At 45.3% G+C, this 26,063-nt stretch overlaps 1 protein-coding gene across 1 annotated transcript in view; it reads left to right on the top strand.

The window, feature by feature from the left end:
• The window catches only part of LOC148049987 (vomeronasal type-2 receptor 26-like), a 34,904-nt gene extending 12,999 nt beyond the window's left edge, over positions 1 to 21,905 (top strand). The window contains exon 5 of the mRNA XM_087706048.1: positions 21,693 to 21,905. Coding sequence (XP_087562174.1) covers positions 21,693 to 21,905 — 213 coding nt within the window. The remainder of the gene's footprint in view (positions 1 to 21,692) is intronic.
• Positions 21,906 to 26,063: the final 4,158 nt, after the last annotated feature.

Raw genomic sequence — 26,063 nt, 5'->3', positions numbered from 1 at the left:
AATGGCATTTCATTAATTATTACAAAAATCATCCAATAACCTTAAACCTTTATAACATATTCTAAATAAAGATAAATTGACAAAGTTTCTAAATCCTTTTTTTCCCAAGTCACTGTTTACAATTTGTGTCCAAGTTCCTTTTGTTATGGTGGTGTATCTATCTATATCTATATCTGAATATCTGTATATCTGTATATCTGTATATCTGTATATCTGTATATCTGTATATCTGTATATCTGTATATCTGTATATCTGTATATCTGTATATCTGTATATCTGTATATCTGTATATCTGTATATCTGTATATCTGTATATCTGTATATCTGTATATCTGTATCTCTATCTGTATCTCTATCTGTATCTCTATCTGTATCTCTATCTGTATCTCTATCTGTATCTGTATCTCTATATCTATCTATCTATCTATCTATCTATCTATCTATCTATCTATCTATCTATCTATCTATCATCTATCTATCTTTAACTGTATCCCTTATCATTATCATTCCATTATTAGTTGTTATAATTAATATTAGTTAACAGAAGATCCTTTACTGTTTATATCCATTTTCTTCTCATCAAACCAACACATATGTGTACCTTATTGCCATTATCAATTATTTATTTAACATAACAATCTAAAAGTTACTAAATTACTACTTACTAATTATAAGATTTAGTTATTTTTTTGTTATCAACTTTCATATATCCAAGAACATTACACCTTTATAACATATTCAAAATAAGAATTAACAAAATTTCTAAACCTTTTTTCCCAAATCATTGTTGCAATTTATATCCAAATTCCTTATATTAAACCAGTACATATATATGTCGTTAACTATATCTCTTATCATTTCATTATTATTGTTATCATTAATATTTGTTAACAAAATCATTTACTACTTATATCCAACTTCCTCACCTCCAGCCAACATAAATATGTACCTTGTTACCATTATCAACTATTTATTTAACAAAGCAATCTAAAAATTACTAAATTCCTACTTACTAATCACCAAACCTAGCTAGTTTTTTATTATCAACTTTCATAGATCAACCTGTATCCTTCCAGAAGGCATATAGTCTTATTTCTTTTGCCATTTGTGGAGTTAATCTTCTGTTTATTTCCTTGGTAAAGTTTTTATGGACATCTCTCCGCACCTTGTTGCTTGCTGTATTTGTCAGGTAATCTCGGCACCCACCATTTGCTTTATAAATTGATTTATCTTTGATTGTCAATCGTGCTTCTGGTAAGGTTTCTCTCCTTAAAACCATCATTTTTTCCCCTTTCTTCATCCGTTCACTTTAAAAAGATGAGAGAAAAAAAAGTTGCGAGCACTTCAATCCACAAAGTGTAATTACAAAAGGAAAAAAAGCATACTAACCAAAACCATCCAATGCAGACCAATTTCGCCACTTACTTCTTCTGCCTGAGGATTTAATTTAGCATAAAAAGGTTTTTTTGGGCAGTCTTTTTCAAAACAGAAAGGATTCCTCACCAGATGGACACAGTTTCTCTTTCCGTTTCCTTCCGTTTCCTTCTGTTCCGGAGCTGTCCCAACTTCATCAGCCTAGGCTGCCTTTTGCCGCCAGCTTGAAAACCTTCTCTTGGATCAATCAGGGACTTTGCGGGGTCCCTGAGATCAGCAAGATATAGTCTTCCTGTTCACCGTCTCTTAGGTCCGATTGGACCACCCGGCGGCGGCAGAGTCGGAGCATCGAGACCGCACGTCCGTACCATTGCGACGTTGGCTCTTCCTCCTGGATTTTCCACTAGCCATGTTATTTTTTCAGTAAAGCTATGCTCTTGGCAGGAAGATGCCCTGAGAGTTTCCTTTCCTGATTCAATCAGTGAGTGAAACCACTGACATTGTCTTCAGTTCTGAATGTTGGAGAATAGAAGGATTTATTATTTCAGTTCCAAGAAAATTCTGCACCTATTTGCACCCTGATTCAGCTGACTCTGAGGGGACAGATAAACTATTCACCCAGACACCCTTTGATCTGGGTCTTTGGCTGCCCGGGATAAATAGCCCCCAGCCAATTGGGTGCTGGGGAGGGCTGAGAGGGCTGTGGGGAGCCAGCATGTACCACAATCAATGGCAGGCCAGGGGAGAAGGCAAGAGTTGTGGTGTCACACAGCTGCTGGCATTGTGGGGTGTGGGGGGAAGGTGATGGTTATTTGTTCCACACAGCCAAAGGCCCAGGTCAAACTGGGTCTGGGGAATCGACAGGGATTAAGGACAAGGGGTGGAGGGCCATGGATCCATTGGCTGTGGAGAATGGCAGGGGAGGGCCAGTGGAGGAGGAAAGCTGACTGTAAATTGGCTGAGGCAATTCTCAATTTAATGGGTTTCTATGCCGCCCAATCCTGGGGGACTCCAGGCAGCTTACAAATACGAAATGAAAATAAAATACACACAGGGGGACAATACAAACAATTAAAAAAAACACAACATACATTCGATTTAATTGGGGGTTGAACCTGATACAAAAATCAGCAACCCCAGGCCTGTCGGAACAGCCAGGTTTTGGTGGCTTTTTGGAAGGCCACGAGGGTGGGAAGCGTCCGGATCTCTGCTGGTAGTTCATTCCACAGAGCCGGAGCAGCTACAGAAAAGGCTCTCCCCCGAGTGGTCGCCAGTCGGCATTGTCCGGTCGACGGCACCCAGAGGAGGCCTAGCCTGTGGGTTCTTATCGGACGTTGGGAGGTGTGTAGCAGGAGATGGTCTCTCAGATATCCAGGTCCAGTGCCATGAAGGGCTGGTGGCCGGGGGTGAAGGGGGTGCAGCCAAGGGTCAGAACCTAAATGTCCCATTCAGTTGTAAGAGGCCTTTTTTCCTCAGCAAACTGACCTGGTCAGCTGGAGCTGAACAGGTCCTGATCTCTGGGTTAGGTAGCCCCAGGGTCCTTGCAAATGAAGGATGATTTCCCATTTTCTGGATGCACCATAAAGTGCACAGTGAGTAATTCCATCCAGAGCTTTGCGCGATGTCCACTATAGAAAGGGAAGAATCGGGTTACCCATCAGGGAATGATAATATTCATGGCAGATGCCCCTGAAATCCTTTGTCTAATCCTTTGACTCTTGATTTCAGATGCAGCTCGCTGTGACCCCTGCCCAGAAGACCAATATCCCAATGAGGACAAGGACCACTGCATTCCCAAGAAGATTCACTTCCTCGCCTATCAAGAGACCCTGGGATACACGTTGGCTTCTCTATCATTTTTCCTTTCTCTCATCACATCTTCAGTTCTGGTGATTTTCCATAAACATCACAACACACCGATCGTCAAGGCCAACAACCGAGATCTCACCTACATCCTCCTGGTCTCCCTCCTGCTCTGCTTCCTCTGCTCCTTCCTCTTCATTGGTCGACCTGGGAAGCTCACCTGTCTCTTCCGACAAACTTCCTTTGCCATTCTCTTTTCCCTTGCAGTTTCCTCTGTGTTGGCAAAAACTGTCATGGTGGTTCTGGCCTTCATGGCCACAAAACCAGGGAACAACACAAGGAAACTCTTGGGGAAACCCCTCACCAACTCCATTATTGTAACCTGTCCCCTAGTCCAAGCAGTTCTTTGTGCCATCTGGCTGGTAACTTCTCCCCCATTTCCCAACATGGACTTCCACTCCTTGGTAGGAGAAGCCATCTTGGAATGTAATGAAGGCTCGGCTTTGATGTTTTATGCTGTCCTTGCCTACCTGGGTTTCCTGGCCCTTGTCAGTTTCACGGTGGCCTTTCTGGCTAGGAAATTGCCTGACAGCTTTAACGAAGCCAAGTTCATTACTTTTAGCATGCTAGTCTTTTGCAGTGTTTGGATCTCATTCCTCCCCACCTACCTGAGCACCAAAGGGAAGTCCATGGTGGCCGTGGAGATCTTCTCCATCTTGGCCTCTGGGGCTGGTCTCTTGGCTTGCATCTTTTCCCCCAAATGCTACATTATCCTACTTAAGCCTAATCTGAATTGTAGAGAGAATATGATAAGAAACAAGAATCTGTGATTTATATGGGAATTGGAAGCTTTGATTTTGATTTTTTTTGTATTTGATCTTATTTCTAAAAACTGACGAAATGGAGGATGGGCTTGCCCATTAAATAATTGGAAACCAAGTGAAGTTACAAATCACAAGCTATCTCTTATCGGCAACCTTCCCTCACACTTTTAATTAATTCCTTTGTCCTCCCTGAGGCCCCAGTGATCAATTTGGAAATAAACATAGACTTTTAAAGAATGTGGGTATTTGTTTCCACCACGGCAGTTTCCCACTTCATTATCATGAAATGAAGCTTTAAAAATATGTTGAGTTTTTTTAAATTTTAAAATAGGTCAATTTTTTAAAGCATGCTCATTTCCATAGATCTCTGAAGCTTTGTTGAATTCCTACTAACTTTTACTTTCAATCAAGTATTAGAGGATTTTTTTTCATAACTAATTTCTACGATTTACACGAGGCTCATTATTTTACTCTCTATTAATTAATTGTGAGATATACTTTATTAATGAACAAGAATATATAAAGTAGACATTAATCATAGTTTCCTACTGTTATTATGCTTCCTACTTTATTATCCTTTTTCATTTGTTATGAAGAAGGTTGGATGGAACAAAGGCAGATGGGTGAGAAATCAGTGATTGATAAATGAGTCATTCATTATTGGAGGCAGATGAGGTTGTATGATATACTCTTGCTTCTTTTATGATCCTATGCAGAAGAGTACTAGGAAATGTTTAAATACTGGTTATTTGGGAAGGGTTGGGTTAAGGCAGTGGTGGGTTTCTGCCGGTTCGTACCAGCTCGGGAGAACCGGATGGTGAAATTTACCGATTCGGTGAGAGGAGGTTTGACCGGTGGACCTGGAAGACATTCCAGAATGTCTGCCCCAGCCCTGTCTCTCGCTCCCTCACCCATGTCTGTCTGGAAGCAGCTCCATCGCTCGCTCCCCCCGCCTGTCCGCATTATCCTAGCCGAATTCGGTATCAAGTACCATATCTGGGAGGGGAGGTGATGAACAGAGAAGCATGGAGAGGTCCAGCGGCACAATCCACAGACAGCAGCGGCAAGCTCAGGAGTGTTCTCCTGGATTCCTCTCTGTCCTGCCTCGTCCGATCTCCCAAAGTTCTTTCCCCAGCGTGTGATAACTTTCTACTGGATTCCTCTCTGTCCTGCCTCCTCTATGAGCCAAGGTGGCGCAGTGGTTAAAAGCAGCACTGCAGGCTACTGCTAGATCAGCAGGTCAGCGGTTCAAATCTCACCGGCTCAGGGTTGACTCAGCCTTCCATCCTTCCGAGGTGGGTAAAATGAGGACCCAGATTGTTGGGGGCAATATGCTGACTCTCTGTAAACCGCTTAGAGAGGCCTGAAAGGCCTATGAAGCGGTATATAAGTCTACTGCTATTGCTATTGCTCTGATCTCCCAAAGTTCTTTCCTCAGCATGAGATAGCTTTTTCCTGGATTCCCCTCTGTCTTGAAGCCTCCGATCTCCCAAAGTTCTTTCCCCAGAGTGTGATAGCTTTCTACTGGATTCCCCTCTGTCCTGCCTTTTCAGATCTTCCAAAGTTCTTTCCCCAACATGTGAAAGCTTTCTACTGGATTCCCCTCTGTCTTGAAGCCTCCGATCTCCCAAAGTTCTTTCCCCAACATGTGATAGCTTTCTACTGGATTCCCCTCTGTCCTGCCTCCTCCGATCTCCCAAAGTTTTTCCCACCAGTGTGCAATAGCTTTCTACTGGATTCCCCTCTGTCCTGCCTTCTCTGATCTCCCAAAGTTCTTTCCCCAACGTGTGAAAGCTTTCTACTGGATTCCCCTCTGTCCTGCCTCCTCTGATCTCCCAAAGTTCTTTTCCCAGTGTGCAATAGCTTTCTACTGGATTCCCCTCTGTCCTGCCTTCTCCGATCTCCCTAATTTTGGCCCTTAATCCTCCAGTTGTCTATTTTTGGAAGGTTTTCCCCTCTCTTCCCCCCCTTCATAGGAGTCCCAAATTTTTTGGCCACATGGCTTGGGAGGTGGTGGTTATATGACTGAGTGTGCACGAGTGATGTCAAGTTGTCCATACCCGCCCGGTCACATGACTGCCAAGCCACACCCACAAAATAGGCCACCCCCACAGAATAGGTTCTAAAACAAATTTGAAACCCACCACTGGGTTAAGGTTACTTTTATATACAGATGACGAATATGTTGTCTATGATCTCAAATGATTTGCAATAAATATTCTATTGACTTGATATTTATAGTTTGTTCAGGAAGCTAACTTGAGAGAAAGCTTCAAACAGGCTCCTTCCTAATTCCCAGGAAGGTAAACTGAGGAAAGAGGGAAACACGTTCAGACTTTGCAAAGTGCTCTATTAAAAGTAGCCTCCGACTCATGTGGCTTTGGGTTCCTAGCCTGCTTTTTAGGGCTGAAAGTCATCCCTCCCCTAAAGGGCAGCATTTTACTAAAGGGACCACTCATTGCATTGAGGCTCATCTTCTCTGTCCAAAGGCACTGAATGGGCAGAAACATCTGGAGACAAGTGATCCCTCAAATAATCATCAGGCCCTATGAAGGGCTGTGTAGATAACAATCAGCACCTTCAATTGCGCCTGGAAGCCTTGCTGCCATAGGAAAGCGGGGAGGATCAGTAGATAATTTTTCATTGCAGCTTTGCAACTACAGCCTGGACTTTGTTTATCTCTCTGAGGTCAGTTCTTCTAGCTTTGGTATGCAGTAGCAAAGCAATAGCAATAGCAGTTAGACTTATATACCGCTTCATAGGGCTTTCAGCCCTCTCTAAGCGGTTTACAGAGTCAGCATATCACCCCCACAGTCTGGGTCCTCATTTCACCCACCTCGGAAGGATGGAAGGCTGAGTCAACCTTGAGCCGGTGAGATTAGAACCGCTGAACTGCAGATAACAGTCAGCTGAAGTGGCCTGCAGTGCTGCACTCTAACCACTGCGCCACCTCGGCTCTATAGCCATCTGGTTACCTGGCTACAAGGGGTTTGGGCTGTACAGTTTGTTTCAAGTTGCTGTTTTCGTGAGCTTCGCCTCAGAGCTTGCCTGGAATTCCTTGCTTTCGATTCGTTCCTAGTAAAAGTCCCTGTGCCTAAATTTATGGAGCTGAGGATTTTTCTCTCCTAGGAAATGGACAGGTAGTCAATGCAATTTTCAGGGCAGCTGTCAGGGTTCCTGTGATGTTCCCGTGGTTCGTCCATGAGGCCAATGTTGAGAAAAGACAGGGCACGATCTTTCTTGGGATGGAGCGACGACCCAGATTGGGGGTCTGAGAGCCCCTTTTATTGAGTTAGGACAAAGGCAGGAGGAGCAATCAGCATGTGGTTAAAAACAGCCTGTAAAAGTACAATTTCTAATCTGCTCAGGGAAGTTCTGTCTATATATGGTCAAATCCTGGGCGTCATTGGTAGGGCACATCTCAGGATGTTATGTTATGCACTATCAGGATGTTATGGAGTTTTAGGAGTTTGTTTTCTCCTGTGTGGTTCAGTGTGGCTCTGCATGCCCCGTTATCCACTGGGCCATGGGTGACCTACACAAGGAACTATATTACAACAGGTTCCGCCGGATGCCCTAATTAGCAGCAAGGACAGATGGACACAGGAAGACCCTCCTGTTACGGCTTACAATGCCACATTTCGAACCAGCGTGACCTTTCTGACTTAAGCCATTTTCATCACTCAGCTTCCCAAACTCCATATTTTGAAGGGCAGCTGCCTGGTGTTGGAATGGGTGGCACTATATTATCCAGATTCCTTTCTATGGGGTGGATACCAGTCTGGGCTGACTGGAAATGAGAGCCCCCACCCTTTGCTCCTAATTAGCCAGGGGGCACAGGATTCAATATTTGCTCCAGTCCTCTTCAACAAAAACCTATTCTCAAAAGGGCAGCTGAGGGCAGAACAAGAAACAATGGGTGGAGACTAATCAAGGAGAGAAGCAAGTTGGAATTAAGGATAAACCTCTGGAAAGAATATTATCTGTAATATTCTGTGTTATCTGGGAAGGCATGCCTCCAGAGGCGGAGGTTTTTAAGAAGAGATTGGACAACCATTTGGATTTAGATTGGATTGGATTTATTACATTTATATGCCGCCCTTTTCCCCGAAGGGGACTTCATTTGTCTGAAATGGCCTAGGATTCCTTCCCTGAGCAGAGGCATAGATTATAACACCCTCCAAGGTCCCCTCCGACTCTGTTATTCTGCTACCCATGAAGCCACTTGGTAATATCATCGATTGCTATGGGGTGAGGAGCCATCAGCCCATGGGTCACACTCAGCTCTCCATCTCTGGCCTGGAAAACTAAGCGTGGTGTTGACATCCATCTCAGTACGAAGGGAAATGGGGAAAAGCAGGCTACAACTCAACTCTGGAAATACGAAAGGGTTTTAGGCTACTCTGGATCTGGGATTTCACCATCTTCACTGGGCGGGGCTGTACTGTGCAGAAGGGTTCCACCACAAATGCGCGTACGACAAAAGTGCGTGTGACTAAAGCGTGGTGACAAAACCGCACCGTCAAAAGCGCGCTGTAACATAACCCTAAAAATAACCCTAGCCCTAACCCTAACCCTAACCCTAACCCTAACCCTAACCCTAACCCTAACCCTAACCCTAACCCTAACCCTAACCCTAACCCTAACCCTAACCCTAACCCTAAACCTAACCCTAAACCTAACCCTAAACCTAACCCTAAACCTAACCCTAAACCTTACCTTAAGTTAAATCGCGCTTCTGTCGGCGCGCTGTTGTCGGCGCGCTTTTGACATCGCGGTTTTAGCGCCGCGGTGTTGTCGGCGTGCTTTTGACGTTCGCGGTTATGTCATGCCACGGTGCAGAAGAGGTCTGGGTGTAAGCTGGGGCACCCAGTATAATTGGCAGATAAATGGGCAGCTTATTGAATAAGTCAATTCTTTTATTTTGCTAGTCCTAGACTTACAAGCATTCTTTTATAAATCTAATAAACCTAACCTAACCTTTTAGTGACTGCTCAAAGTTACAGCAGCAATTTTTCACCCTTACGACCATTGCAGCGTTCCCATGGTCACATGATCAAAATCGAGGTGTTTGGGGACTCCTCCCCAAGATGGCGGCTGAGTGGTACCATCTGTTGGAAAGTCACTGGTTATCCATGGTTCCCCTTGGCAGCTCATATTCTAAAGCATTCATGTTTTATGGTTGAGTGCTGCTTTATTATTATTTTTTTTACTTTTTTTTATTTAAAATTTCGAAAAAAAAACTTTTACAAATATTTACCTTCCTCCCCCTACCCTTCCCCCCCAACCCCCCGCCAACCTCCTCCCCGCAACTTCCCAGAACCAATGCAGGGTGTAAATCTTTAACAAAGATATTCTAAGATAAACTTAAAAAAAAGTTAGTATCATCTTTCATTTGAGCTTTAACTCCTCTGTTGTTAGGCTAACTCTAAACGGATTATATCGTTCCTTGTTTCTTCAGTCATAAACTATCTGGAATTTCTTAGTCCCATATTTATTTTGAATATAGTCAATCCATCTTCTCCACTCCAGTTTATATCTCTCGTTTGAGTGGTCCTTGAGATATGCTGATATTTTAGCCATCTCTGCTAGGTTTGTTACTTTTAATGTCCATTCTTGAATAGTAGGCAAATCTTCCTTCTTCCAGCTGCTTTATTTTAATGCCCTGCTCTTCTTCTTCTTCTTTTCTTTCTCTTTTATTTACGTTGTGGTTCCGAATAACTTTTGCTTTTTTTGTAAGGAAAACTTCAGCCTCCCCACATGCCAAAAATGTCATTCTCACATTCTTTCTGCGGTATGGCCAGGATGATTGTTGAAGCTGCATTACACTCCACCCACATCTCATCTGATACAGGAAAAGGTGCTTTTTCAAAAGAGAGATCAGAAGCCTATACCACTGGGCTGAAAGTATGCCTACCAGCAAAGATGGAAAAGAACAAGAATAAAACCTGTCCTGGAAGCCTTCAGAACCTGTGGCTACCCCAACTGGGCCCTCATCCAATAAAAAAAAGAAACTGAGTAGGTGTTCTTTCATAACAGACAAAGAAGAGAAGAACAACAAATGAAGCGACGTTGTCTTCCCTCAGGGCTCAGACAGATGCAGAGTTATTGTCAACAAATATACCTTTATTTGTTTGATTAAAAGGTTCCTAACAAACCTAGCAGACAACTTTGTTTCCTAAAAAGTAGAGAAGGGAACAAGGGGATCGGCCATATTGAACTTAATTCTCACTAACAGAGAGGAAATGATAGAAGGGGTTGAAGCCACAGGAACCCTGGGGGCAAGTGACCATGCAATATTGGAATTCAACATTATGCAAACACAAGTAGTAGAACAAAGTCAAACTAGAGTCTTGGACCTTAAGAGAGCTAATTTCAATAAATTTAGAGAAAGCTTGGGAAAAATTCCATGGATGAGAATCCTCAAGGGGAAAACAACTCAAGAAGCTTAGGAAATTTTGAAAAATGTGATTACAAAAGCCCAGTCTAGCACAATACCAATGAAGAAGAAAAGTAACAGCTCCCAAAAGAAACCAGCATGGCTGCATAAAGAACTCTCTGACAAATTGAAAGACAAAAAAGATATGTATAAAAAGTGGAAAGGGGGGGACATAACTAAGGCAGAATATCAGCAAATAGCCCGAGCATGTAAAGACGAAGTGAGGAAAGCTAAGGCTCACAATGAAGAAAGGCTTACCACAAAAGTAAAAAATAACAAAAAAAAACTTCTTCCAACATGTTAAAAACAAAAAAAAAGTTAAAAAAAGAATAACAAATGAAGTGACGTTGTCATCCCTCAGTGCTCAGATAGATGCAGAGTTATTGTCCTGGAAGAGCCGAGGTGGCACAGTGGGTAGAGTGCAGTACTGCAGGCCATTTCAGCTGACTGCTAGTTCGGCAGTTCGGCGGTTCAAATCTCACCGGCTCAGGGTTGACTCAGCCTTCCACCCTTCCGAGGTGGGTAAAATGAGGACCCGGATTGTTGGGGGCAATATGCTGACTCTGTAAACCGCTTAGAGAGGGCTGAAAGCCCTATGAAGCAGTATATAAGTCTAACTGCTATTGCTATTGCTATTGTCAACAAATATAACTTTATTTGTTTGACTAAAAGCAAAACTATTTTCCAATTTCAAAATTACACATCAGTGAGTGAGTCTGAGCCATATCTCAAGAAGGGCCCATTCTAGAGTGGGTGCTTTTACCACCTGCCACACCAAGAGAGGATGTGTATCATATATGTTGCTCATGTTCTGTTTGATGGCCAACTATGCATTCTTAGGTTTTGGTACATACCACATAATCAGACTCAGTTGTGAGCGAATACTTTTGGCAATATAGTGTACCTACTTGAAGTAACAGCTCACTTGAATCCAAATTGCAGATTGTTCTATTTCCTCCTGGACTCTAATCAATAGTGAGCAGAACTGTTAACTTTATAGCTAAGCAATTGATCCTAGAAACCATAATATTGATCCTATTGGGGTATCCTGTAAGGGCTACCTACATACTTGAATGCTGATTGTGTCGACTCCTAAAGTTGCCATCATGAGGAAAGTGGGGGGAGTGCATTCCACATATACTTTCACTAGAGTCGGATCTCAGATTACCGCAGCAGACTTGGGAGGGGTGCACCTCATTGGGGAATGTGATTTATGACATAGACTGAGGGGAGGGAAGGAAGAGGGGTAAAGTTCAGCTATAATTCAAATAAGGCTCAGATCTGGCTGCAAAATAGCAATAGCAGTAATAGCAATAGCAGTAGACTTATATACCGCTTCATAGGCCTTTCAGGCCTCTCTAAGCGGTTTACAGAGAGTCAGCATATTGCCCCCAACAATCTGGGTCCTCATTTTACCCACCTCGGAAGGATGGAAGGCTGAGTCAACCCTGAGCCGGTGAGATTTGAACCGCTGACCTGCTGATCTAGCAGTAGCCTGCAGTGCTGCATTTAACCACTGCGCCACCTTGGCTCTTGCCAAAATAAACGCTCCTAATAAATGACTAGTTTTCTTTTGAAACTTGGCTCAGGACTCATGAATCAATTAGGGCATTTATTAGAAACCTGACAGATTGTTTGTATTTACCACATATACATTTTATAAATATATTTTGCTTTTATCTATTTTATCTTGGACTTACATTTTTGTGATGTGATTGGAAGACAAATCAATCAATAAACTATCTACCACCTAACAAATGTGGTTATTTTAGGACACCGTTTGGACTTTTTCATTGGCAAGTGTCCCATTAGGATGCCCACGATGCCTTGCAGGACCTTGATGGGGACATATAATCACCAAGAAAAATTTGAAAAAGACACGGACACGAGCTTTTTCGGGATGGAGAGACTCAGATTGGGGGTCTGGGAGCCCCTTTTATTGAGATAGGACAAAGGCAGGAGGAGCAATCAGCATGTGATTTAAGACAGCCTGTCAAAATACAATTGCTAATATACTGCTCAGGGAAGTTCTGTCTATATATGGTCAAATCCTGGGCGTCGTTGCGTAAGGCACATCTAGAGTGAACTATCAGGATGTTATGTTACGAACTATCAGGATGTTATGTTCTTTAGGAGTTTGTTTTTTCCTATGTGGTTCAGCGTGGCTGCGCATGCCCTGTTATGCACTGGGCCATGGGTGACCCACACCTACACAAGGAGTTATATTACAACAATTCCAATGTGGGGCCAGATCAAACCACATGAAAACCTCCATGCAGACTGATACCATGGAGCACCATGGATTACCAACGGTCTGAGAGATGATAGGACACAATGATTATAATATTGCATTCTCTACTGACATTTTTTGTTCATAACTCCCAGGAAATCCCCCCAAAGGTGAAGAAGCAGCATAGCAGAAGTGGGTGGGTTGGGGGATTTGAACGCTACCATATCAAAAGAAATTGAATAGGGAAATCTACGAAGATTCAGGAAGTTGTGGAAGCAAACATATAAAATCAAACACAATGACAAACACAATGATTGTTTCAGACAACAAATACATTGTGACCAATCAAAGTACTTGATAAGGCGTTATGTCACTATTTTTTTAGAAATGTTATCCCCTTCTAAATTTGTCTCAAAGATAAATATAAATGTTTTATATCCCTGTGTTAGTTAGAGATTCTTGTTTCTAATCATATTTTCTTTACAATTAAGATGAGGTCTGAATAGGATAATGAAGCATTTGGGGAGAAAGATACAAGCCAAGAGACCAGCCCCAGAGACCAAGATGGAGAAGATCTCCACGGCCACCATGGACTTCCCTTTGGTGCTCAGGTAGGTGGGGAAGAAGCTGATCCAAACACTGCAAAAGACCAGCATGCTGAAAGTAATGAACTTGGCTTCGTTAAAGCTGTCAGGCAATTTCCTAGCCAGGAAGGCCACTGTGAAACTGACAAAGGCCAAAATTCCCAGGTAGGCGAGGGCAGCATAAAACATCAAATCTGAGCCTTCATTACATTCCAAGATGGCTTCTCCTACCAAGGAGTGGAAGTCCATGTTGGGAAATGGAGGAGAAGTTACCAGCCAGGTGACACAAAGAACAGCTTGGACCAGGGGACAGGCTATGACAATAGAGTTGGTCAGAGGTTTTCCTAAGAATTTCCTTGCCCTGTTCCCAGGTTTGGTGGCCATGAAGGCCAGAACCACCATGACAGTTTTTGCCAAGACAGAGGAAACTGCCAGGGAAAAGTGAATGGCAAAGGCTGATTGTCGGAAGAGACAGGTGAGCTTCCCAGGTCGACCAATGAAGAGGAAAGAGCAGAGGAAGCAGAGCAGGAGGGAGACCAGGAGGATGTAGGTGAGATCTCGGTTGTTTGCCTTGACAATTGGTGTGTCATGATGTATATGAAATATCACCAGGATCGCCAATGTCATCATACAGAGAGAAAGCGCTAGAGAAGCCAAAGTGTATCCCAGGGTCTCTTGATAGGACAGGAAGTGGATCTTCTTCACAATGCAATGGTCTTTGTCCTTGTTGGGATATTGGTCTTCTGGGCAAGGATCACAGCGAGCTGCATCTGGAATCAAGATAAAATGAGAAGATGAAAGTCTTTCTCAGCACTTTAGGGTGCATTAAAAACAGCAAATCACTTTCATTTATGATGACCCTGAGAATAGGTCAGTCAGAAACAAGTATCGGTTTGCTTTTGACAAAAACGAGATATGCTCCAATCACCGGTCACTTCCATGGCTACTGTGGCTTTCATTGTCAAACAGATTGCCAATGTTTTTCCTACTTTCTTTCTGATACACACCTGAAAGAGAGAGAGGGGGGGGGGAGAGAGAGAGAAACAGAGAGAGAATGGAATGAAACGCAACAGAACAGAACAGTTCATTCCTTTTGCAGGAAAGAGCTAGCATACATCTGTAGGTGCATCTCTCTCACAGATCTAATAATTTCCAGGGAGACTGATTGTTCTGAAAGAAGCAGGACACACTGCAAATAACAGAACCTTGAACCTTGTTTTCCTGAAGTTGTGGGATATCCACAACTTCAGGAAAACATTGCTGGACAGATACTCAATTGTATCTGTCTGCCCCGTGCCAACTCAGCGAAGCGGTGGAAGTGATGTGCCAGTGCCTGGAGGCTGTCAGGGTCTGGATGGGAGCGAACAAGCTTGCACTCACTCCAGACAAGACTGAGTGGCTATTGATGTTGCCTCCCAAAGATAGTCCAGATATCCCACCCCTTAGCCTGGGGGGTGAAATCTTACACCCCTCAGAGAGGGTCCCCAACTTGGGTGTCCTTCTGGATTCGCAGCTGATGTTAGAACACCATCTGTCGGCTGTGACCAGGGGGGCTTTTGCCCAGGTTCGCCTGGTGCACCAGTTGTGGCCCTATCTGGACCGGGAGGCACTTCGAATGGTCACTCATGTCCTTGTCACCTCTAGGCTTGATTACTGTAATGCGCTTTACATGGGGCTGCCCCTGAAAAGTGTTCGGAGACTCGGTCTCCGAATGCGCTTCAAGGTGTTGGTCATTACCTTTAAAGCCCTACGTGGCTTAGGACCTGGATATCTGAGAGACCGCCTCCTGCCACATACCTCCCAACGGCCAATAAGAACTCACAGGCTGGGCCTCCTCCGGGTCCCGTTGGCCGGACAATGCCGGCTGGCGGCCCCTCGGGGGAGGGCCTTCTCTGTAGCTGCTCTGACCCTGTGGAACGATCTACCAGTAGAGATCCGGACCCTTCTCACTCTCTTGGCCTTCCGAAAAGCCACTAAAACCTGGCTATTCTGGCAGGCCTGGGGCTGTTGACCTCATGAATGAGGTCCAGCCCCACTCAGATTGAGTGTATAGTGCGTTGTTTTAAATTGTTTCTCTTTTTCTCTTTTTAAATTGTTTCTCTTTTTTTATTTTTAACTCCTTATTTTAATCTTGTTTCTGTAAGCCCCCCAGAGTCCTATGGGATTGGGCAGCATATAAATTTATTAAAAGTTAAAGTTAAAGTTTTGCCAAAGGAATACAAGAACAGAAAGGACGGTAGTTCATATGTAAACTGTACCCTGAAACTCCCCTTCATTGCTCGGGAGTGGGAAAGGGGGCCTGGGGGATAGGACCACTTTAGACACATAAACTGAGATGTTTAGTATTTTTTAGTATTTAGTATTTAGTATTTTATTGTCACTAATAGGCCGCCCTTTTCCCTGAGGGGACTCAGGGCGGCTTACAACTCATGGGAAGGGGGTGCAAGACAAAACGTAAAATAATATGTGAATACAAATAATAATAGCAATAAAACACAACATTCATTCAACATTCGGGTGGGGTGTGTACGAATCTTATCCCCAGGCCTGATGGGATAGCCAGATCTTAAGGGCTGTGCGGAAGCTCTGGACTGTGGTGAGGGTGTGAATCTCTACGGGGAGATCGTTCCAAAGGGTCGGAGCTGCTACTGAGAAGGCTCTCCTCTGCGTAGTCGCCAGTCGGCACTGACTGGCAGATGGAACTCGGAGGAGGCCCACTCTGTGCGATCTGATGGGACGGAGGGAGGTAATCGGCAGAAGGCGGTCTCTCAAGTACTCAGATCCACTACCATGAAGGGCTTTATGGGTGGTAAGTAACACCTTGAAGCGCACCCGGAGATCAACAGGTAGCCAGCGCAGCTCGCGGAGGATGGGTGTTATGTGGGCGTACCGCGGTGCGCCCACTATCACTCGCGTGGCCGCATTCTGGACTAGCTGAAGTCGCCGGATGCTCTTCAAGGGCAGCCCCATGTAGAGCACATTGCAGTATTCCAGCCTGGAGATCACAAGGGCTCGAGTGACTGTTGTGAGAGCCTCCCGGTTCAGGTAGGGTCGCAACTGGCGTACCAGGCGAACCTGGGCAAATGCCCCCCTGGTCACAGCCGACAGATGGTGGTCAAAGGTCAGCTGTGGGTCCAGGAGGACTCCCAAGTTGCGAGCCCTGTCTGAGGGGTGTAGAATTTGACCCCCCAGCCTGAGCGATGGAACACTGGCCAAATTATTGGGAGGGAAACACAACAGCCATTCGGTCTTGTCTGGGTTGAGTACCAGTTTGTTAGCTCTCATCCAGTCCTTAACGGCCTCAAGACCCTGGTTCATCACGTCCACCGCTTCATTGAGTTGGCACGGGGCGGACAGATACAACTGCGTATCGTCCGCGTATTGATGGTATTTTATCCCGTGACTCCGAATGATCTCGCCCAGCGGTTTCATGTATATGTTGAATAGTAGGGGGGATAAGATCGAACCCTGCAGCACCCCACAAGTTAGGGGCCTCAGGGACGATCTCTGCCCCCCAACCAACACCGACTGCGACCTGTCCGAGAGGTAGGAGGAGAACCACCGCAGAACAGTGCCTCCCACTCCCACCTCCCGCAGTCGTCGCAGAAGGATACCATGGTCGATGGTATCGAAAGCCGCCGAGAGGTCAAGGAGAGCCAGGATGGATGCATGGCCTCCATCCCTGGCTCTCCAGAGATCATCGGTCAATGCGACCAAAGCGGTTTCTGTGCTGTAACCAGGTCTGAAGCCGGACTGGAAGGGGTCAAGGTAACTTGCTTCCTCCAAGGTCCATTGGAGCTGGAAGGCCACCACCTTCTCAACAACCTTCCCAAGAAAGGGGAGGTTGGAGACTGGACGGTAGTTGTTAAGAACGGCTGGATCCAAAGATGGTTTCTTCAGGAGGGGTCTCACCACTGCCCCTTTAAGTGCGGCGGGGAAGTGCCCCTCCTGAAGGGAGGCGGTTACAACCGCCTGGATCCAGCCTCGTGTCACCTCACTGCTGTTGGCAACCAGCCAGGAGGGACACGGGTCCAGTATACAGGTGGAGGCACTCACAGCTCGTATGGCCTTGTCCACATCCCCAGAGGCAACGTCCTGAAACTCAAGATGTTTTGTTGAAAAACTGTGAGACATGCCAATCATAAGTATTTTTAAAAAAATCTATATTTTGATCTACTGAATGGCTCCCCTGATCCTCAAAGATCTGCATTTGAAGTGTGATTTACCTGTCTGATTAGAAAGGGTTCCTTCTGGGCAAGGGGCACATTGGTAGCAGCAAACCTGCTGGCCCTCTGGAACTCTTCTCCTCTCTCCTGCCTGGCACCTCTTCTTGCCACACCTGGCAAAGGGCACCTTCTGAACAGAGAAGAGAGAAATGGCTGAGATGACCTAAGCACATAACGTGCTTAATTTATCTTTTTCCGTATTCCTGTTTCTCCCTCCAGAATGTCTCCCAAAGGAATGATTCACTGTCATCTATCAGAAAAGCCAAGAAAATTCCTGTTGGATTCAGTCCAGGCCACTCTTCACCCACAATGTGTATTGGAGATTAGAAATCATACTTCATTGTCTTCGAACATTGAGCTACACCTTTTCTCAAACAGATTAAGAGAGTTGGAATGGGCATTTTACATTATATAGTCCAATCCCCCAACCAAGCAGGAGATCCTACACCATTTCTGGTGTAGCTTCCAGGGATGAAGTTCCCACAACTTCTGAGGGGAACTTCTGTTCCATTATTTGATGGTTCTCACTGTCAGAGAATTCCTCCTTATTTCCAGGCTGAATCTCTCCTTATTCTGTTCCCATTCCATCATTCCTCATCTGGCTTTCTGATGCCTTGGAATACAGTTTCAACCACCCCTCTCTGTGGCAGCCTCTCAAATACTGGAAGCATTATATTATGTCTCCCCTGATATTCCTCTTCACTAGACTAGCCGAGTTCTTGCAACCGTTCTTCGTGTGCTTTAGCCTGCAGTCCTCTAATCATCTTGGTTGATCTTCTCTGCACTCTTTCTAGAGTCTCCACATCTTTTCTTATAGTGTGGTGAACAAAACTGGATGCAGTATTCCAGGTGTGGTCTTACCAGTGGTGGGTTTCAAAATTTTTTAGAACCTCTTCTGGAGGTGTGGCCTGTTTTGTGGGAGTGTCTTGCTGGTCATGTGACCGGGTGGGAGTGGCTTGCCGATCATGTGACTGGGTAGGCGTGGGCAACTTGTAAAATGCGGTGAAACTCACTTAACAACTCATTTGCTTAACAACCAAAATGTTGGCTCAGAAACTCTGACATTTGAAGCACACAAGTCTTAAAGTTGTCAAGTTGCAAGACTCTTGCACCCCTAGCCCTTTAGAAAAAAAAACCCAGGGGTGTTCAAACCTGACAGCTTTAAGACTTGTGGACTTCAACTCCCAGAATTCCTCCTCTCACTCTTCATATTGATGATGTGTGGACGGACGGGGGGAGGGAGCTGAAACAGGTGCTAAACGGCATGGCTGATTTGAAGAACCTCTTCTATAGAAGAGGTTAGAACTGGCAGGAACCCACCCCTAGGTCTTACTTAGGCTTTATAGAGTGGTATTAGGACCTCACTTGATCTTGGAGGAGCCAAGGTGGCACAGTGGTTAAATGCAGCACTGCAGGCTACTGCTAGATCAGCAGGTCAGCGGTTCAAATCTCACCGGCTCAGGGTTGACTCAGCCTTCCATCCTTCCGAGGTGGGTAAAATGAGGACCCAGATTGTTGGGGGCAATATGCTGACTCTCTGTAAACCGCTTAGAGAGGCCTGAAAGACCTATGAAGTGGTATATAAGTCTACTGCTATTGCTATTGCTATTGCTATCTTGATTATTGCATACCTCTGTTCATGCAATTTAGGATTGCATTGGCCCTTTTGGCTGCTGCCACACACTGGCTGGTTCATATTTAGCTGGTTGTCCAACTAAGACTCCAAGGTCTCTCTCATAGTCACTGCTATTAAGCCTGATTTCAATCCCACCCCTTCTTGCACCTATCATCACCAACTGTCTTACATGCAAGGCAGGCTTTCCACCAATGGCTGCCACAGTTTCTGATTGAGTCATCCTATGTTGAGTTAGAAGGGAATTCTGTATCCTCAAGATTGAATGAATCCATGAAGTTACATTTCCTTCCAGCTCACCTTTGTGGCCCAGGTGATTGCACGGGGGGTAAGGGTTAAATCCTTTCTTGAGGTAGACCTGGGATTGATTTCCCCAACCTTCATGGGCACAAAAGATAGATTAGGGCACAAAACCCAGTTGATAAGATCATATCGAGTTGATCCTGGTCCATTTTCTGAGAAGGAGACTTCCTCTCCAGCACTGTTGTTGAAGTGGACCTTCCTCAAATAGGGAAGAATCTGAAAGAAAAGAAACATTCAGGATTGGACTACTCGGCCCAAAGCCACAAGTGAGACATCCTGGCTTCTATCATTCTGGGATGGCCATCATCTTAGGAGAGGGTGGTCTATGTCTCAGAACCATGATGATAAGGGTTCCCTCCATCGAAATCTGAACAATCAGGAGTAAATGAAAAATATAAGCTCCAAGGTTTTGCTGATGATTTCATATTTACATTAGAAGAACCCATAGAAATTGGCCCTAAATGGATAAAGAAAATAGAAGAATATGGAGAAGTGGCAGGGATGAAAATGAATAAAGGTAAAACTAAGGCATTAGTCAAAAATCTCACTAATAAACAGAAAAAGGAATTGACAGAGAAAATTGACCTACAGATAGAAAATAATGTTAAATACCTTGGTATTTTCTTAACAGCGAGGTGTGGTACAATCAAATATTATAATTATACAAAGCTGATACAAGAAATTAAAATAGATCTGGAAAGGTGGAAGAATATACAGTTATCGATGATAGGGAGAATTGCGGTGGTGAAAATGAATATATTACCAAAACTACTTTTTTTATTCCAAACCATATCAGTAAAATTAGAAAAGAAATTTTTGATGAACTAAATAAAATGTCTCTGAAGTATATTTCACAAGGTAAAAAATTTAGAATAAAATTGAAATTATTACAGGACTCTAGGAATAACGGTGGTTTTGGGCTCCCAGACTGGGAATTATAGTATCAGGCCACAGCTCTCACCTGGCTAAACGAGTGGGCAAATTTGAATAACAGAAGACTATTATTACTAGAAGGGCTTGAATTGCAACTAGGCTGGCATGCCTTCCTTTGGTATGGCAGAAATATGGCGCACCAATATTTCCAGAGGCATTATGTGAGGGGCGTGTTACTTAATATTTGGGAAAAAATTAAACTGCAACATTATAGGGAAGTACGTCTGGCTCTCTCCAATGGAGGCAGTAATATATCCAAATTGAGGGGAAATTGTATGTTACAAAGATATTTTAGATTAAAGGGGTGATCTTAAATCCAGACAACAATTGCAGAGTCAGGGGATGGACTTATCTTGGTGGCCGTATTTTCAGATCCAATCAAGCCACGAAAAAGATGTTGATGTCAGGCCTGCAGTGGTTCCTTTAAGAATCTTTGGCCTGTCACACTCTTATTGCGGGGGGGGGGGGATTTAGCAAAGGGTAGAATGTGTTGCTTTCAAAATAAGAAATTCTCTCCTAGAAGCTCAAGGTCATCTTTTGTCTTCCAAACCTGAACACCTGGACGGAAGCAGTTAGGCGTGGACGCCAGTGTGGAAGAAGAAGATTGGACCATGTGATGGACTGTGGGTGTGGGGGCAAGATCATGAACTTTTAACTGGGTGGGATTCTGATGTAACTTCCAGAGTCGAAATCGCATAGCACTATGCCAACATGCCTGCTTTATTAAATTGGAACTTTAAGCATAGTAATAGCTTCAACTCTGATTTAATTTTACATGGTATTTGGAACGCTTACATCATTTCGACTCTAGAGCAGTCACATCAGCACCCCTCCCTCCTACTGGAGTGCAACCAGACCCCCTCCAATTAGGGGAGGTCAATCCAGCCAGCAGAAAGAGGCCTGGAACACATGCACCTCCCCACAGCGGCAAAGGGGTGACTCCGAACCCATGAATCGAGCAAACCAAGGGTGGGCATTCATCCCGGGTCATGGATGGGATCAATGTCAATGGACGCCTGCCCTCTTCCAGCAGATGGCGCCTTCCCAGATAACTGCTCCTGGGCAAACCCAGAGAATGGGACCACCACCAGGTCCAGCCCCCCCCCCAGCAATGCCTCCCCAGGCTTTTGCCCAACCGATGGGTGTGGGTCAACAGAGGGGCTTACCACCCCCAGCAGCAGACCAACAAGCTGCCCCTGTTCAACCACCAGCGGCCCCTCCTCCCACACCCCCACACTTCTGTGCAACATTTGATGGGTGCCCAGATAAGCTGGCTTATTTCCTGAATCGAGTATGGGCGTATGTTGATCAAGTAGGCCCACAATACCCGTCTGATTGAGAGTTGATCCAAGATTTAGCTGAGGGGATGAATGAAAAGGAGGCTGCGCAGTGGATAGCGGAGCTCCACAAGGAAGCGGCTCCTGAGCTGGATGATATAAATGGGTTCATCCAACCGATGCGCGCCAGGTTTAGTGATGTGGCCCAAAATGTGGATGCTGAAGACCAGATCCACGAATTGCAACAAGCTGGTCATCCCGTGAAGGAATTAGTTTAGGAATTCCGGAGAATAGCTGGGAGATTACGCTATTGGCCAGAAAGACTCTTGGTCTACACATTCAAAAAAGCCTTAGATCCCAAACTTAAAGAAGCTTGTGCTGTAAGGGGGATCCCGGAACGTCTCCAAGATTGGTATACCACTGCAATCATACTAGACCCCCAAGATTAACAGCTATCGAAAGCCTGGTACCGGAACCCCTACCAAAAAGCCTTTGGGCCAACGTACGCAGAGGCAGAGAGCTGAGAGGCCTCTACCAACCCCCCCCGTGGGGCCTTCATAAAGTGCTACCGATGCGGTCAAATGGGCCACAGAGCAACAGAATGCCTGGCTCCAGCTCCTGTTCCACAACAGCGCCAACCATCTGCCAGCGCAATGAAGTAAAAAACCCCAAAGCCACCCGAAAACAGCCATTTACTACAGCAGCCAATGGAGGTAGAGAACCCTGTTATTGAAGAAGCCCCTGGGGCCTCGGAGGAGGAGGATGAAAATGCTGAAGACGACCCAATGGTGAGTGCACCTATTCCCTCCTTTACCGTAAAATCCCAACTCCAAGTGCCCAGAACGGGGGTAGAAGGGGAAGTTGTGGCGATCATAGACACCGGCTGCACCAGATGCTTAATCAGCATGTCAATAGTGGAGCAGCTAGGTATACGCACAAGACCCCTAAGCCACCCTATTCGGTTCGAGCAAGTAGATGGAACCCTAATTGGGGGCGCCCCAGCCACAAAGATCACTGAATTAGTGAAGCTGAAGATAGGCCGACACTATGAGTTCATCAGATTCATTGTAGCCCCAAAGATGCAGGAGGCAATTATATTGGGACTTGCATGGTTGGACAAGTGGGCACCTACTATCAAGTGGTAGGACGGTGTTAGAAAAGTGATCATTGAATTTGGGCCGTTACCACCCGTGGAGCCTAAAGGCCACCCAGGAACAATTAGAACCAACAGCCGAAACCATCCAGAACCTGCAGCCCCTGCAGCAGACACCAAACCTCCGGGGATCCAACGCGTGCCAAAGGTCTACTGGGACTTGGAGGGGGTGTTCAGTGAGGAAGACGGAGACTACCTTCCACCTCACCGCCCCACAGACTGTGCGATAGACTTCAAACCAGGGGTAACCTTACCAAAGCCAAAAATGTACTCTATGACTCCTAAGGAGATGACTGAATTGAGGAAGTACATCGACACCAATTTAAAAAGGGGTTTTATTGAACTTCATGGTAGTGGATCTGCGTACTTGAGAGACCGCCTCCTGCCAATCACCTCCTCTCGACCCATTAGATCTCACAGATTAGGCCTCCTCTGAGTGCCATCTGCCAGCCAGTGCCGGCTGGCAACTACGCGGAGGAGAGCCTTTTCAGTAGCAGCTCCGACCCTCTGGAACGATCTCCCCATGGAGATTCATACCCTCACCACTCTTCAGACCTTCCGCACAGCCCTCAGGATCTGGCTATCCTGTCAGGTCTGGGGGTAAAGAGTATAATCCGCCCCCACCCGAATGTTGAATGAATGTTGCTCGATTTTAATTATATATTGTGTTTATATGTCATCGTATGTTTCCCCCTCCCATACAAGTTGTTAGCCGCCCTGAGTCCCCTCAGGGAAAAGGGCGGCCTATAAATAAACTCAACTACAACTACAACTACTACAACCAGCAAAGTCGAAGGTAGCGGCCCCAGTGCTCTTCAGAGAAAAGAAAGATGGCGGAGTTCGCCTCTGTGTAGATCTGCGAGCTTTGAATGCGGTATGCGAAAAGAACACCTATCCCCAACCCCTCATGAAGGATACGTTGAACCACTTGGCTAAAGGCAAAATCTTCACCAAGCTGGACTTGAGAGAGGCATATTACTGCATACAAATCCGGGAAGGGGATGAGTGGAAAACTGCATTTAACACTCCCCTGGGAAGCTTCCAGTACAAAGTCATGCCTTTTGGACTACAAGGAGCACCCGCAGTCTTCATGCAGTACATAAATGAGGTGTTACATGACCACCCGTACTGCGGAGTACTCATTTATTTGGATGACATCTTGATTTTCTCTGAGACCTTAGAAGAACATGTAAAACTAGTGCGTCAAGTTCTGAAAAAACTTCTAGATGCCAAGCTGTACGCCAAGTTGTCAAAGTGTGAGTTCCACAAGACCTCGCTAGATTACCTGGGGTATCGCATCTCCAACGAAGGAGTAGAAATGGATCCAGGAAAAGTAAAAGCGGTGTTGGATTGGAAACCTCCCAGTACTCGCAAACAACTGCAAAGCTTTCTTGGATTTGCGAATTTGTATAGGCAGTTCATCCCGACTTTCACTGAAATTGCCCTACCATTAACTGAGTTATTAAAGACGGGTCCTTCCCCAACAAAGCCAAAGGCTAACCAACCACTAAGGTGGAGGATGGACTGTCAAAAAGCCTTTGAGAAATTAAAACGGCTCTTTGCCCAAGAGCCCATCTTGCAACATCCCGACCCAGAACAACCTTTTATAATCCAGACGCATGCCAGTGATGTAGCAATAGCCGCAGTACTACTATAAAAAAGCAAAGAAGGCCACCTCTTGCCTTGTGCTTATATCTCCAAGAAACTCACCCCTACTGAAAGAAGGTGGCCCATTTGGGAGAAAAGACATTCGCAATCAGGTGGAACATGCTCACCTGGAGACATCTCCTAGAAGGGGGTGACATACCATTCGAGGTCTGGACTGATCCTAAAAACCTCGAAGCACTTTTAGCTCATCGGAGGTTATCCCCTAAGCAAGTTCGCTGGGCACAATACTTCCAAAGGTTCAAATTCGAAATTAAACACATCCCAGCAGGAAAGAACTTGTTAGCAGATGCTCTGTCGGGAAAACCGCTATATGACAGTAAGAAGGAAGAAGTTGTCCACCCCATCATATCTCCCTCTCACCAAAAAGCAGCTCAAGTCACCACTCGGATCCAAGATAAGTTGACGACTGAGCTGAAGGCAGCTCTCCAGACAGACCCGTGGTTCAACAACAACAAGGACATCCTAACGGTGAGTGAGGGCTTAGCCTGGAAGGGGTCCAAGCTATATGTTCCTGCAGGGATGAGGCTGCAAGTGCTACAGTGGAGTCATGATGCGAAACTAGGAGGCCACTTCGGATTCCTAAAAACGCTCCACCTCACCAGACGTCAATTTTGGTGGCCAAAGATGAAATCAGAAGTGGAAGATTATGTCAAAAGCTGCGCTACTTGTGCCACAATGAAAACCCGGCTGGGAAAACCCCCTGGACTACTACGAGTGGCCAGCCCCAGCAGACGGTGGGAAGAGATCACCATGGATTTCATTGTCGAGCTTCCAAACAGTGGCGATAATAGAGTAATCTGGACAGTTATTGATTTGTTTTCCAAGCAAGCGCATTTCATCGCTTGCTCGGGGTTGCCATCTGCAAAGAAATTATCAAAAATGTTTGTGAAAAACATTTATCGCCTGCATGGGGTGCCAAAAAAGGTCATTTCAGATCGCGGAGTTCAGTTCACCGCTAAGTTCTGGAGAGAGTTCCTCAAATCAATTGGGTCCATGCAGGTGCTCAGCTCAGCATTTCATCCCAGCACCAATGGCACAGCAGAGAGGGCCAATGCAATGGTGGAACAATACCTCCGGTGTTATGTGGATTATCAGCAAGACAACTGGTCAGACTTACTACCCTTCGCTGAAGTGGCATACAACAATGCGGTCCACAGCAGTACCGATTTAACTCTGTTCCAGATTACCAGTGGCATGGAGTTCGTTCCCATACCTGAGCTACCAAAAGAACCTCCCTCCTCCATGTCTCTGAATGAATGTCTCTCTCTCCCCCCTCTCTCAAACAGACACACGCACACAGAGAACTTCGATCCCTCTCTCATTCACTCACTCTCAAACGCAAACACAGAAGTTGGATTGGATATATTTTCCAAAGGCTTGAAAGCAGCTCCTCTGCAATACCCCGCCTTCCCCTGCTGCCTTCCGATCAAACTTTTTGAATTCCTCCCCACGCCCCACATGAACCTTTTCCAGCTGTTTCAGAGATGATTTCGAGACTGCTTCTCCCTGCCCTGCCCTGCCCTCCCCTCTTGAAAAGCCAGAGCTCTGTCAGACTGAGCTAGTTGCTCCCAGAGAACTCTAGAGCCTCTAAAAATGCCCTCTACAGGAGGCGAGA

Source organism: Thamnophis sirtalis, unplaced genomic scaffold, assembly GCF_051295495.1.
Source record: "Thamnophis sirtalis isolate CommonGarterSnake01/CBP01778 unplaced genomic scaffold, rThaSir2_p1.2 scaffold_1, whole genome shotgun sequence".
Lineage (NCBI taxonomy): Eukaryota > Metazoa > Chordata > Lepidosauria > Squamata > Natricidae > Thamnophis > Thamnophis sirtalis.
This window is presented reverse-complemented; position numbering and strand designations above follow the sequence as displayed.